Here is a 15,080-nt window from a genome sequence, read left to right on the forward strand (position 1 = left end):
CTCTTTTCCAGGAATCTAAAATGATGTCAAATGAGTAAGACATCAATATCCCTCATATATATTAGATATTTGTTGTACTAATACGCTTAAGAAGAGTTAAGAGCTATCGTGCTCAAAATTTAATTCTTGAACCAAATGCATGACGTTTACTGTTACTTATCTAGTCATGTACCACTAATTCATTCCGAAGTAAACATTTACTGGGTGCCTACTAAATGCCAGGCACTCCCAAGAACACAGTCCTTGTTTTCAAGGACTTCAGAGGCTAGGGCACTCCACTACTGCCATTGAAAATATCTGGCTAGTGGACAGCTCAATATCTTTCATATTTTTTTGAGTCAAGTCCAGGAAACTTGATGGGTGCCCCCAAGTTTAAAAGAGAGGCACAGAGTGAATATGGAAAAATTAGAGCTGGATTCATTGTGAGGATAGCATCCAAAGAAAAAGAGCTGGGTGAGTGCTAAATATTCAGCCTGATTCTTGCCTTATCACATCCTCTGACATAGGGATGGAAGAATGTATCCACATAAGCAACGAAAAGAGAATTTTCTCTTCTCTGCCACCAGAAGGAGAGAATTGGGCTGGTATCAAGAAGCCAGGAGCCAATTTCCTTTATAAAAAAAAAAAAATGTTTGGGTTTTGTTTGTTTGTTGTTTTTGGCTCTCTTTGAAAAGCAAAATCAATTAAATGCAACAACGAAAATGGTATTTAAAATATGCACAGTCTTTGAATAACACTGTGCCCATCCTCTACGACAAATATTAATCAAAGATCTTAAAGTTACACTATACCATACAAATGGTCAAAAAATGAAATCAAATAGGGCTTAAATAATAACATTCTATTGGAACTACACCATGTGGCAAATTTCATTCTCACATTGATTTTGACAGCTGAGTTATTCTTGGAGAGAAAAGGTCTGTCACTGCATGTGTTTGAAATCGACAAAGTATTCCTTTACCTATAGTATGTAACCTCAGAAAAATACACCATTCCAGCTGGAGAAATATTAACAGATATTACCTCGAAATAGTAAGGAAACACTTTTTATATATCAGGCCAATGTGCACTGCCAAAAATATTGCCACTTTGAGAGAAGCAGTATATCTCTCTGAGAATGAGAAACAGAAAAACAAAAAAGCCTCCCATAGTATAATTAGAATATTTAAACTTTAAAAGTGCCACTAATTATGCTTTACTTGGGCATAATAATATTTCTAAGAAGGAACTTAATGTCACATCCATGATCCTTATGGCCCATCATGTAACCTCTGAAGATGGACAAAGGGCATGTGGAATAGGGTCCGTTTGATGTCAACCTCAGAAGTTAAAACATAATCCCAAACACTGCAATGCTTTCAGTGATTCAATATGTGTTTAATAATTCACAGTTTACATAAACCTGTTTTTGAATTGATTTCCACTTCAGCCTATATCATGCACCTGAGGGAAAGGAATTTCAGAATTTTATAATTTCAGAATTTTGCTACCCACTATGCAATTTTATACCCACTAGTCTTTGTTCCTAAACACTGACCATCCAGAGCTTCAATGAGTGCCCTTTAAAAATGTGTTTGTCTTCAAATGTATTTGCCTTTGAAAATGTATTTGCTTTTTAAATGTAGGCTGCATTCAGATTTATCATGTCTTTCATGCCACATTGAAGACTGAAAATCAGTAAATAGTTACATTTGCTAACAGCTCTAAACTGACAAAATTCCCAGCACATAGAGAATATCCATTAAATATTTATTAAATGAATGAATATTGTTGAAAAGCCCTTACTTAGACAAACAAAAATTAGGATGAGGTTCAGAAGCTTAAAGCAACCATAAAGATGTTAAATATTAGCTAGAGTATATTTTGAGTTCTAGCATCAATAGCATTTAATAAAAATGTTAAATATTAAATTTAACAGTTGTATAACAAGCATAGAAAAAACAAATACAATCTACAGATATATGCACATGGCAAGAACTTAATAAACACTGACTAAATTGAACAGAAAATTAATTAACCCTTTTTAATTAACATTAAAGTTATGACTGACATTTGGTGAATTGTGTTTCCTCAAACCAACTTGTTCTAAGAGATTCAGTGGTGTTACTAAGAGAAAAGGGCATTTAAATAAAAGAGGTGATACATTCCAATTGGGAAAGCTTTTAGGGCAGATGGCCATCTTTATGTAAACTGTTTTGCCCCTTTAGGCCTATTGTAGATGTAAATTTCTAGAATCCTTCTGACAATGCAGGATAATCTAAAGTACACAATATTTTCTCCGTGTTTTCTACAACTCAATCACAGAATGAATGAAGAATGAAGTAATTTGTTCTTAATTTGCCATTTTGCTGCTGCCTCTTAGCTGGCCACATTGCAAAACATTGTTTTTTGTTTGTGCTAATTTGTTAAGTTTAATTATAAAATATTTCAAACATATAGCCAAATATTAGAAAGTAGTGTAACAGACATCCAAGGACCCATCATCCATTCTTAAAAGATGTTAACATTTTACCTCAGTAATAATAATGGAAGTGCACATTCAAAGAACAGAAAGAAGAGATTTGAAATCGATCAGACGGACAAAAGTTGGGGAGTCTGATAACAGGAAGTCTTGCTAAAGTGTGGGGATTGGGAAGAGGCACTCTTATTTATTGCTGGCGGGATATTCAACTGATATGAGGAACAATTTGGGAAATACCTAGTAAATTTCTCATTTAGTGATGAAAATATTTTGCAAACTCAATTAAAGAGGTGTTCATACAAATTGAAATTATTTTAACTATATGTGTAAATTCTAGCTCTTATTTTAAGAAGGACTCATTATATGCCATTAACTACAGTCATACTCATCTTATTGATAGTATTTTTTATTTATAATGTATTTTAATTTTTAAAAATTAGGGGTTGGAAATAAATGTACAAAATTGAGTACATAATTTGTACAAAATTGAGTACATAATTTGAAAGCAGTCAGATTAATTGAAACAGATCACATAAATAACATAGATTACATGATTCTATGGAACGTGGCATATGCCAGACCAATAAGCTATGTGCTGGATCAAAATTAGAGAGCTTGATTCTAAGACTTTTGTAAGTTGTACTTTTAAAGAAAGTGAATGGCAAAGTTCCAAAACTACTTCAACTGTAGAAAAGAATTGCTTTAATTGCATAAATACATTAGGGAGGGTATGAACAGCCCCCATGCTTTCCACTATATGGTGTCTTATTTCACACTTTTTAAGGTTTACACAACAGTTAGGCAGTACCTGAATCATTTCCCATGGTGCCTGAATCACTGCCCATGTTGCTGTTATGTCCAAGACTTTCATCTAAGCAGCTGACACTTCCTTCTGCCAAACTTGTGTCTGATTCTGCAAAGGAAAACATTTTAAAATATTTTTAAAATATTTCTGAGAATAAACGTATTTTAACTGCACACCTCTACAGCACACAGTACATACGGTTCAATGCAAGTGGAGAAGGCACACCCAGACGACTATGAATAAAAGGTAAGAGTTTCTGGCAAGCGACGTTAAAAAACTCCACCATGGATGAGCAGCTGTCGGGGACTGAATCAAATACATATATCTACCTACTTAAAGTACCATTCATCCAATATGAGAGGTCATGCAAATTTGTAAGCGTTTATGACTTTTGTCGTCCCCCTATGTGTACATTTTGTCCAAAAAGAGAAGATCTAGGCCTGATAATGTCATTTAAACAAAAGTACGATATAGAAACCATTGAGTCATTTTCACGTAAAATGGTAGAGAATTAATAAATTATAGAAAAAAATAATGAATTAATGAAGTACATGGTTCTACTGATAGGTTATGAAAACAGCAGTTCAGTGATACACATAAAATCTCACAAAGAATTTACTCAGGAAGAATATCATGAAAGCCTGGCATTGCAGTGGCACTAGGAGCTTACGTGAAGTTGGAAATAATTTTTTTTCTTTACTGTACATAAACTAAGCTTCCATCAAAGAATTACAATTAATATGAGGGTCAAGGGTACATCTTTCACTTATTAATCCTGATTTTTTCTTTTCAGCACTCAGTATCAATTCCTTTTGAAAACCTTCCTTCCGTCAAGGGAAAACTTCCCTCCTTACAGTTTATTTCCAAGGATTTATGCAATCCCACCCGCAAGGATCAGAACTATTGCTAAACTGGTAAAAATAAATGAAGGATGGTTACAGATGTTGGTTTTGGAATTAGAAAGACTTGTGAAATTTTCTGTTGGCAATGCTGTGAGCCTAACTTCCTTCCCCTTATTTAAAATGGGGCCAGTAGAGGCACAGGCTATTATAAAATAGCTTATTACAAAATAAGCTACAGGATGTATTGTACAACACAGGGAATACAGCCAATAGTTTACAATAACTATAAACAGTATAACCTTTAAAAATTGTGTAGTCCTGTAACCTATATAAATATTGTGCATCAACTATACTTCAATAAAATAACTATAAATGAATAAAAGAAAAACTAAAATGGAGCTAGCACAATTTATCTCACAGGATTTGACAGCCATGAGTAATATTAGGTACAACAAGCTCTTTGCACTTTAATTACTGGTGATTGGAAAATGAAATTAAATTCAAGTAGTTGGTGGATTACTAGGGCAAGATGTCATTTAAAAATCTCTTGGGAATTCCCTGGCTGTCCAGTGGTTAGGACTCCGTGCTTTCACTGCTGGGGCCTGGGTTCAATCCCTGGTTGGGGTACTAAGATCCTGCAAGCCATGCGGTGCAGCTTAAATAAATAAATAAATATATATATAAAATATCTTTACAATTAATAATATTTCATAATATTTATATGTGTTAGATAATTATTATTTTATGCTAAATCTTCAAAATGCACTAAATAAATTATATTAAAGAAGGCTTAAGCTCTGTAAAACTAGTCTGAGTGTCACATATTTAAACTGGAAATAGAAACGGGTGAAAAACAGACAGATAGTATGTTATCAATAAAATGTCTCTGGAAAGGGACAACATACAACTCCTTAAAACTACAAGTATCTTCTTTTTCTTTAACTGGTTCTTTCATTTTTTAAGTCAGGTATGTTGAGGTATAATTTCCATACTGTAAAATAATCACTCTTTTTAGGTGGATAGTTTGATGAGTTGACAAATGTATAGTTTTGTAACCACCATCACCATCAAGATTTTTCCGTCACCTCAAAATCCCCTCAAGTCCCTTTGTTGTCCCTGCCCTCCTGCGGTCGCCTGGCAATCACTGACTTGGTTTCTGTTCCTAGAGTTTTGCCTTTTCCAGAATATCATATTAATGAATTCAGGCAATATGTAGCCTTTCTGTTTGGCTTTGTTAACTTAGCATAAGACATTCAAGATGCATCCACATTGCTGTTTATATCAGTAATTTGTTCCTTTTCATTGCCGACTACTATTCCATTGAGCATCTGTGACGTGTGTCTGTGACATCTCCCTTCCAACTTGGATAAGCCCATTTAGCTTGGGAAATATAATGGAATTACAGCCAATGCCAATTAAATATGTAAGATAGCTTTCTTAAAAGTTAAAAGAAAGCTTATAAGAAATTTGTAAAAAAAAAAAATTGTCAATGGACTTACATACTGTTTAAATATATTAGCACAACACAAATATACTCATGTGAAAATACTGTGCTTACCAGTTGTCGTAGATTAGCTTTGAAACTCAGATTTGAGGAATCCCTTATGATCACACGGGAAAGCCTGTATATCTCACTGAGAGATTTTAAATATGGCACGTTGCAATTCCCAGAGGTATGCCTTGTTAGGAACTCAGAGGCGAGTGTGGGATAGAACTGTCAAGTAGGAGAGCGTTTTGGGCAGATGTACTGATGAAAAGAGAATATGAGTTGTAAGGAAAAGGCAAGGTGTAAAATGAGATGGGGAAAATGTCACTGCAAGGATAATTCTAGATCTAGAAAGAGAGACCAAGATTTTTAAGGCAAAAAAAGTGAATTTTGACATGCTTTTCACTTGTTTTAAATGTGGTATTGAGAACTGAAGACAATGCCAAAAACACTGAAAAACACTAACAAATATTATCTAAAACTGAACACTGTATCTTTAAGTTTTCCACTAAGTATAATCCACATGGAAATTATACTTGATTTTCATTTCATTTTCTAATCACTAGCAGTTAAACCACTATCTTAGAACTCCTCCGTGTATATGTAAAGTCAGGATTTTCCCCAAACTTTGTTCCAACATACATAAGGTTTGGGAGAGCTGCTTAATGCAATGTGCATGAATAATTTATGAATATTAAAGAAAGTTACTACCAAAATAGGGTATTATTAATTAAGTCTATTATCTGGATTATTCTGATTTAGCAGACAAATCTGCAATGTGTCAGAGGACACTGAGCTCAGTGCTTCCACAGATGTAATGCAAGTGATATTTTAAGCTCTCAACATCCTATGTGGTAGATACCTATTATCACCTCAGTTTCATAGGTGAGAAACCAAGTCTCAGAGAGGTTAAATGATTTATCCAGATCACACAGCTAGAATGGAGCAGAGCTGGGAGTCTCATTTTCTGAATCCAAGTCTACCATTCCACTGTTTTTTTTTTTCTAAGCAACTTAATAAAGCTTATTTTCAAAGTAACAAATGAAAACTTTTCATGGTTAAGATAAACAACTCCAGTTTTTCTCTTCCTGTGACTTCTGAGGTTTGTTTTTTTAAATAGATGTTTATTGGAGTATAATTGCTTCACAATACTGTGTTAGTTTATGTTGCACAATAAAGCGAATCAGCAGTATGCATACACGTGTCCCCATATCCCCTCCCTCCTGAGCCTCCCTCCCATCCTCCTTATCCCACCCCTCTAGGTCATCGCAAAGCACAGAGCTGATCTCCCTGTGCTATGCTGCTGCTTCCCACCAGCCAACTATTTTACATTCGGTAGTGTATATATGTCGATGCTACTCTCACTTTGCCCCAGCTTCACCCTCCCACCCCACGTCATCAAGTCCATTCTCTATGCCTACCACTTTATTCCTGCCCTGCGACTAGAGGCCAAGAGGCACATGAAAAGATGCTCAACATCACTAATCATTAGAGAAATGCAAATCAAAACTACAATGAGGTATCACCTCATGCCAGTTAGAATGGCCATTATCAAAAAATCTGGAAACAATAAATGCTGGAAACGATGTGGTGAAAAGGGAACCCTCCTGCACTGTTGGTGGGAATGTAAGTTGATACAACCACTATGGAAAACAGTATGGAGTTTCCTTAAAAAACTAAAAATAGAACTACCATACGACCCAGCAATCCCACTACTGGGCATATACCCTGAGAAAACCATAATTCAAAAAGAGTCACGTACCACAATGTTCATTGCAGCACTATTTACAATAGCCAGGACATGGAAGCAACCTAAGTGTCCATCAACAGATGAATGGATAAAGAAGATGTGGCACATATATACGATGGAATATTACTTGGCCATAAAAAGAAATGAAATTCCAGTGCTTTTTGCCCAATGCATAGCATGGCTGATGATCATTGTAAAGCTTTGTAAACAAGAAAACAGTACTGTATCCATAGTGTTAAGTGAAATGAAAGGTTTTTTTTTTTTAAGTTTTCATTGTAATGTCAAGTTTTCTATCAATCTTGAAGTAGCTTATCTTTCCAGGAAAAAAGTTAGAGATTATTTTATTTTGCTAACTAACATCTCTGATTTCACCCACAAACTTTCATTTACTTTACTTTTAAACATCCACACTGTTTTTTTATAATTTTTATTTTATATTGGAGTATAGTTGATTAAACATCTGCACTAAGTTTTAAACATTTTCTGCACACAAATAAAAGAAGAGCATTTCTATCCTTCTTAAAAATTAAAATTAATTAAAATTAATTGCAATAATTCGGCTAGAGATCATTATGAAAATGAAAGTGAACATATAGAGGTCTATTTCTTTGTCATTTTAAGGGTATATAAATCTCCAGTTTCTCAACACAAAAATAATTTTGTTTCCTTGGCAGCAAATTCTTATTCATTTGATATTTTTTTGATTTCATAGAAATAGAAGTACTAAAGGAAATAACTCTAATAATTAAAGAAAATATATTCTCTCCCATAACATTGAGAATACCTTTCCCAGAGATTTTCTTCCTGCATTCACCTAAAGAAATCATGTTACACACACACACACACACACACACACACACACACACACACACGCACACACACCAAAAAGCCAGATCAAAGATGTGTTATGTGGGGCTTCCCTGGTGGCGCAGTGGTTGAGGGTCCACCTGCCGATGCGCGGGGCGCGGGTTCGTGCCCCGGTCCGGGAGGATCCCACGTGCCGCGGAGCGGCTGGGCCTGCATGTCCGGAGCCTGTGCTCCGCAGCGAGAGAGGCCGCAACAGTGAGAGGCCCGCGTACCGCAAAAAAAAAAAAAAAAAAATGTGTTATGTGATGACAAAATTAAGCCAACCTATTGAGTTTATAAGCCAAGAATTCCTACAATTGATTATATAGGATTATCATGTTTCATTCTTTGTATCAATATTTTTCACAGTATCAATCTGGACTTATGTCCTAATGAATAGTCATGTGTCTATGATTTTAAAATAGATCAGATAGTCAATTGGAGACTGGGTGTTCCCATGAAAAGAACATGTACTGTGGAGTCAAACAGATCAGTCTCCAGATCTGAGCTCAGCCACCGCTGACAAGTGACTTAATCTTTAAAATTTTTAAAAATATCGATAGCAGTTTCTACTTTCTCCTTTATCTTGAGAATGATTCTGTTAGATCAAGGAAATAAATCTTTAAGAGAAACAAATCTTAAATTCTCATGAAGTTGCTATTTAAATGAGCTTTGAATATTAGAGTTAGATTATATAATAAGTTTAGTTAACTTTTAGATAGGTGTCATTTCCTCTAGGAAAAATATCAAAGCTAGCTATGAAACAGATTAGAAAACACTGGTGATTCCTGTTAAAGAAAAGCAGTTATTCCTATCAAAATCTATTGGAATGAAGAAAAACAATTCTCATCCAGTTAAAAGATAGGATTTCTAGAATAATTTTGTAAACAACACAATACAGAACAGCTTTGCTTACAATAATAGTGTCTAAGACCAGTCCATAAGCCATGGAAAAAAACTGCCTCATTTTATAATCACATCTTGAATAGCTTACTAATATGGAAGAAATATTAACTTGAATCTGAGAAATGTTATATTTAACATCTTCTGGAACTTTAAATACTTTAAAATATTTTTAAACCATTTAGAAGCCAAAGAAAATTGAAATTAAAAAATTTCAATTGAAAAAAACCTCTTCCTTGAAAGCCTTTTTAGATCTATTCCAATGTAAAGTATGCCCTCTGCTGGAGAAATGCTATTATAACAATTAGTTGATAAGTATACTGTTTACTCAGCCCAAGAACTGAGTGAGTTTCACTAGATAAGATACAGATTGGTTCTTCTACCCCTACCAGGTAGTGTCCCTCCTATTTTCAGCCTAAGATGCATGTCTAACTCCACAAAAGATTTCTCCTCTTACCCCTCGCCTCAGGCTCTCAGTCTCTTTGCTGGAAAATCGTTTTGCATTACATTAGGAAGGGGGCCAAGCCTCTGTGCTACTGAGAAAGAGGAAGGGCACCAACAGATCCATTCTCCTGAGAGGTAGTGCTTACAGGGTCTGCAAATAGTCTACTTTCACCTGCTAGATAATGGTATATTTATTCTAGCTCTGACCTCGTGACGCACATCAGCTTCACTTCTTCAATTATCCCCACCTTCCCTCCAGTTGCATAATCTCCACAGTCTGGAACAGCAAAGACCACCCCTAAAGCTTCAAACACATGTGCACGTATGGGCACAGACTCATGAGCTTCTTAAGTGTGCTTACTGTCGTACTAATAATACCTAATTCCTTTCCTTTTGAAATAATCTTTTTTGAGAGGAGATAGAGGACTTTTATTTTCAGCTCTATGTATATGGATTTGTGTGTGTGTGCGCACACACACACACACACACACACACACACGCTAACATTTTGGTCTGTCAGACTCTGCTCTCTGTGCTGGGGAACATGTGTTCCCACAGAATGGAGAGAAGCCACCTCCACCCACCTTGCATATTCTCTCCTGGATCCAAGCTTCTAGGAAATGAGTTCCCCAAAGAGAAAAAAAAAAAATCTCCTAGAGCCACAGGCCCACGTCGCTATCCATGGAGCTCCTGTGCTCCTGTTTATAGAATTCACACTGCTGAAATGTTTCAGCCAGAATTAAATTGGAATTGTGTATATTGATGTTGGCTGAAATTGTATCATCCATGCCCTTTAGCCTTTGGACTTGGGTCTCAAAGGGAAAGATGATGATTCAAGTACAGGGTTGTGGGGATAACCATACCCACTAGAGTGGGTTCATTCATTGCTAGTCAGCAGCAGAGGCAAAAAGTCCAAGAGCAGAGTCAGTTAAGAGTGATAAGCCTGATGACCACATGGGAAGTAAGTCTTGGCAATCCAAGGTGGCAAGATAGAAGATCATGAACTGGAAACCTCTTTGGCTGGCAGGCACCCTTAAGGAAGAGCTATTCAAGTTAAGTAGACCTGAGGAAAGTATGGGGAGAGATTTGTTTAAAGGTATCGTGGTAAATATTCAATAGCAGCTCTTGGGGAGAAAAAAGCAACAATTTTAAAGTGTTTGCCAATATTGCTGGTATTCATATTCCCACCATGGCTGATTTCAAGCTACCAGCATGACGTCACCAAGTGGAACTGGGAAGACACTTGCACACTGGGCTCCTGCAAGCTGGAAGGAGCCCATTCCAGCACCCTGATGGATACGTCCCTCTAACTAAGGACTTTCCCACAAACGCCATCTGAAATAATCACACGTGCTTTGGGCTAATATTCCATAATTGTCCAAACAACGAATGATAAACATTTAAGTATTGTTTTGCCTTAGGACAAGGCTTTGTAAAAATCATAGTAAGAGAAACCCACTAATTCTCATTGATCCTAGAAGCCTTATCTCCAGCCACCCTCCTCCATAAATGTTCCCCTCTAATCCAACTGTTTCCCTACCCACACTTTTTATAAAACTTTGCTATGTTTATTACAGCTGGATTTTGATGTGTTTATTATAGCTGGATGAATTTTTTATAGATTTTCTTTCCTAGAATTTTAGTTTTGCAGCAAAATTGAGTGGAAGGTAGAGAGATTACCCATATCCCCCCACTCCCACATAGGGATAGCCTCCTCCATTATCAATAGCCCCTCAACACACACACACACACACACACACACACACAACACATTTTGAACTTCCCTATACCTGCACTTTTGCTCATGGTGTCCGTGTAACGGGAAGTGTTGGCTACCACTTCTGTTTACAGGTTCAACACAGGACCTTCAAGGTGCAGATGAACTGCCTCACATTCCTTCTCTCTGGTAAGCTTTCTCTAAGTCTTCCTTCTTTCACCAGGCTTCTCCCCTCATCCTTTAATACCTTCTCTTTTGCTAGAGATAGATTACTGTCTCTCTCTGAGGACATGAAACTTGTTTTCTTGAACGGGATTATAAACTCTCTGAGGGTGAGGACAATACCCCAGTGCTTGGTTTTCTCAATAATATGACCTGACCAACTCATTCTTAGCTTCTAGTTCTCATTCATATGCCAAAATAGAGAAGGTAAGGTCTAATGATCAAATTAAAACCACTGCTTTTGTTAAAACTCTGCTAAAAAAGCTTTAGGCTTGTAGTCATAAAAAGATGTCATGAAAATAAATCCAACATGTATTAGCTGTGCAGTAAAGAGGTTTCTCTCCATCAAAATACTTACATTCTCACTCCTGAGATATGAACAGTCACCCTCCTAGAACTATTATGCAATTGGAGGTCATATAACTAACCTAGACGGCTCTTGGTGGGTTTCATATAAAATACAAACCTATATTATCCTTTAACAAACACGAATATCAGCATCTGTAACAGCATCTCTTCCCCCCCTCCCTCTCTCTCTCTCTCTCTCTCTCTCTCTCTCTCTTTCTCAGCTCATAATAATATTTGCCTTTTGGATTGCTGTAGTAGTATTTCTAATTCCCAATAATTAATGTAACTAAATTTAGAAAAAAAATAGATGTAAAGGAGAGCTATCTTAATTCAGAGCAATCCTGTAACAGTATGGGTGATCTCCCACAGTATTATTGCAGACTGCTACATCAATTATCTTTCCCACTAAGCTCTCAAGGTCTATGTGGTATGTATTTCTAGAGATTCTAAAAATCTCTAAATTTCTAGAGGTTAGTATTATAGAACATTATTCTGGTCCTCAAGTGCAAGGATAAATTTTGTGGCATTTTTACAGAGATTACTATAGACCAAATCTAAGATTGGACTTCGGTCTATAAAAAGGGAAAACAAAACAACAACAAAAAAAGTGCACTAACAGATTGGGCCAGAAAGAAGGAGGCTGTTTTATAAAGGTCAATTTTTAAACCCCTCCTACAGAAGATGATCTATGCAAAATATATCCACAATATATTCCAAAGCATAATGTCACCGGATAAACCTAAGGAGTGGAACATATGGGGGAATATGAAAAAGAAGGTACTAAAGTCTGAAAACAAGCAGGTTGGTAAGCTCATTAGCTTGGGTGGAATTTTAAAATCTTCACGTGAACGAATATATAAATCAAAATATACACATGCACTCACAGTCATGCGCACTGTGTATTCACACATGGCACACTCACCCTGTACGTTATAATCGTCCACCCTGGAACAGTGACATTCCGTTCTCTTTATAAATGTCAAAGCGCCCTCTGCTGGCCAACCTGCGGTACTTGCATTTTCTAGTTTCATGACAGGGAGATCAACAAAGGATGATAAAAGAAATTTGGGGGATTTTCTGTGGAACTCTGCATAAAAGTAAGTTCATTCCAAATACAGTAAATTTTATTATTTCGTTTTGAACCTCATTTGCTTTATTTTTAATTTTATATATGTCATTAATTCCTAAAATAGTATATTAAAAAAGTCAATGTAAAATAACCACTCACTTATTTTAACAAAGCAACAGTAGCAGACAATTAAAAATGATTGCATAACCAATTTTACTGTAAGCCTATAGGATTAACATAAACCAGATAACTGTGTATTTTCTATAATTAAAATATTTTTAATAGAAGAAAATGAATGTGGGCATTGTGCCCCTCTGATGTTTTCTAGGGAAGTGTGGTCTAGAGAAACACCAAAGTTTTCCAATAATTTCTTGTTAGAAAATGACCAGTGACCTCAGAAAGCAGAATTATTACATCCAGCAGTAAAATTCTACGAATAGTCTGAGAACTATTCAAATATCCTTTATAAATGGTTGTATTCGTGTGGAAAAAGCAAATTTTAAAAAATGGGCTATATCTTAATTATTAACCACTTTTTAATGGGAAGAAGTTGAAAGGAGAAAGGAAGAAGAAATGCCAGCCTCCGATGTGGAGGCATGACAAAATCCCTGTCCAGCTGTCCACTAGGGAATTCTCATCTATCACCCCAGGCTGAAGGAGAGATTAAATTTGGTGATTAAATCACTGATTTAATCACTGAAGGAGTGATTAAAATTGGTTTCAGGGTGGGCCACTATTACTAATACTAGTGTGTCTTACCTGTCAGGTGTATTAAGGAGTAAAAAAGGCTAAAAACAATATATAAAGAATCTTGGCATTAAAACTATAAATAATTAACATTTGTATCCACAAAGACTATTATGCACTGAAAAACAATATTTTAGAAACTGATGTGGAAATAAAAATTAGAGAAGTCTTAATTTAAAATCAGAAATAATTCAAGTCACATTTTTTTGCCTATGAAAATTCATATTTATAGAATGTGTGTAGCTTAAGTAATAAGTTTCTTTCAATGCTACCTTGGTAACTGTATTTGAAATCTAAACCCAATGTACTGAAATTCAAAATAAAGATTATATATTGTAAATATCATTAAGATACCCACAAAAAATTATGCAAATAAATATTACAGATTATTGAATATTATCTTATTTATTTTGATGGTTAATCCTGTAAAAGAATGCCAACGTAGGCAAAATCCTTCTACAGTTAATTTTGCAACAAAAACTTCAGTCCAAAGAACTACAATAACTTCTTTGGGTTAATGATACTTTACAAGTCATTTACATCAGTAATTCTTAGTTCTGAAGAGCAGCAAGAAAAGAAATGAATACCTGGAATGATCCTCAACATCTATCAAAAAAAGAGGCAAAAGCCTAAGGCAGAAGCACTCCATTTTCATAAATCAGATACCCTTTCTTACTGCTCTGGAAAGGACCAGAATGCATTGGACGAACCTGTTCCCAAATCCACATGAGAAGTCCAGACGCCACAAGAACCTTACAGACTAGAAGACTGTTAAAGTCTGTGAATTGGATGGAGTCCTCAGATTACTGTACAGCTTGTTGTACTCTCACATGCTCTCAGACGAGTACACATTTTAATAGTCTGTACTTTTCTTTCACAGCACTTACTGTGCAGCTATATAGTGACTACCGTTTGACATGCCCATCATTTGAAAGCTCCATGGGAGCAGAAGCCACATCTGGTTTACTCCACCACAATATTTACAGTGCTAAACACTGAACAGTGCATGCCTGGCACATGATAGGAGTTTAATAAGATTCGTTAAATGAAAGAAGTGAAAGGAAGGGAGGGAGGGGACCCGAAGAGGGAAAAACAAACCCCTTTCTGTCCCTTAAGGCCATTATTAAGATCCAGATTTTTTTTCACTTGATGCAGCTTTAAGTTTTATATTAAATAGTAAGAAAACAGATTTTTTTAAAAAGGTTTTGTCTTTAATTTTGTCCTTGTTGAGACTCAGAATGCTCCACAGATAAATAAACTACAGGCTGACAAGATGCATTAGGTTGGCAACCTTGGATGAAAAACCTTCATTTGAGATGCAGGATCAATTCCCAGCCTCAGTTCTGGCTTCAATTCTTTCCAGTGCGAATTTAGGAAATAGCCAGTAACCCACAGAGATGTCAGGTAGCCTACCAAGGAAGTTTATTAAAACGTGAAAAA

General features: G+C 35.8%; 1 protein-coding gene across 1 annotated transcript in view; it reads right to left on the minus strand.

Moving 5' to 3' along the window:
• Nucleotides 1–15,080, minus strand: part of IFIH1 (interferon induced with helicase C domain 1) — a 56,051-nt gene that overhangs the window by 25,539 nt on the left and 15,432 nt on the right. The window contains exon 4 of the mRNA XM_082840640.1: nucleotides 3,270–3,374. Within this exon, the coding sequence (XP_082696766.1) occupies nucleotides 3,270–3,374 (105 nt within the window). The remainder of the gene's footprint in view (nucleotides 1–3,269; nucleotides 3,375–15,080) is intronic.

Source organism: Leucopleurus acutus, assembly GCF_964270905.1.
Source record: "Leucopleurus acutus genome assembly, chromosome: 6".
NCBI classification, from domain to species: domain Eukaryota; kingdom Metazoa; phylum Chordata; class Mammalia; order Artiodactyla; family Delphinidae; genus Leucopleurus; species Leucopleurus acutus.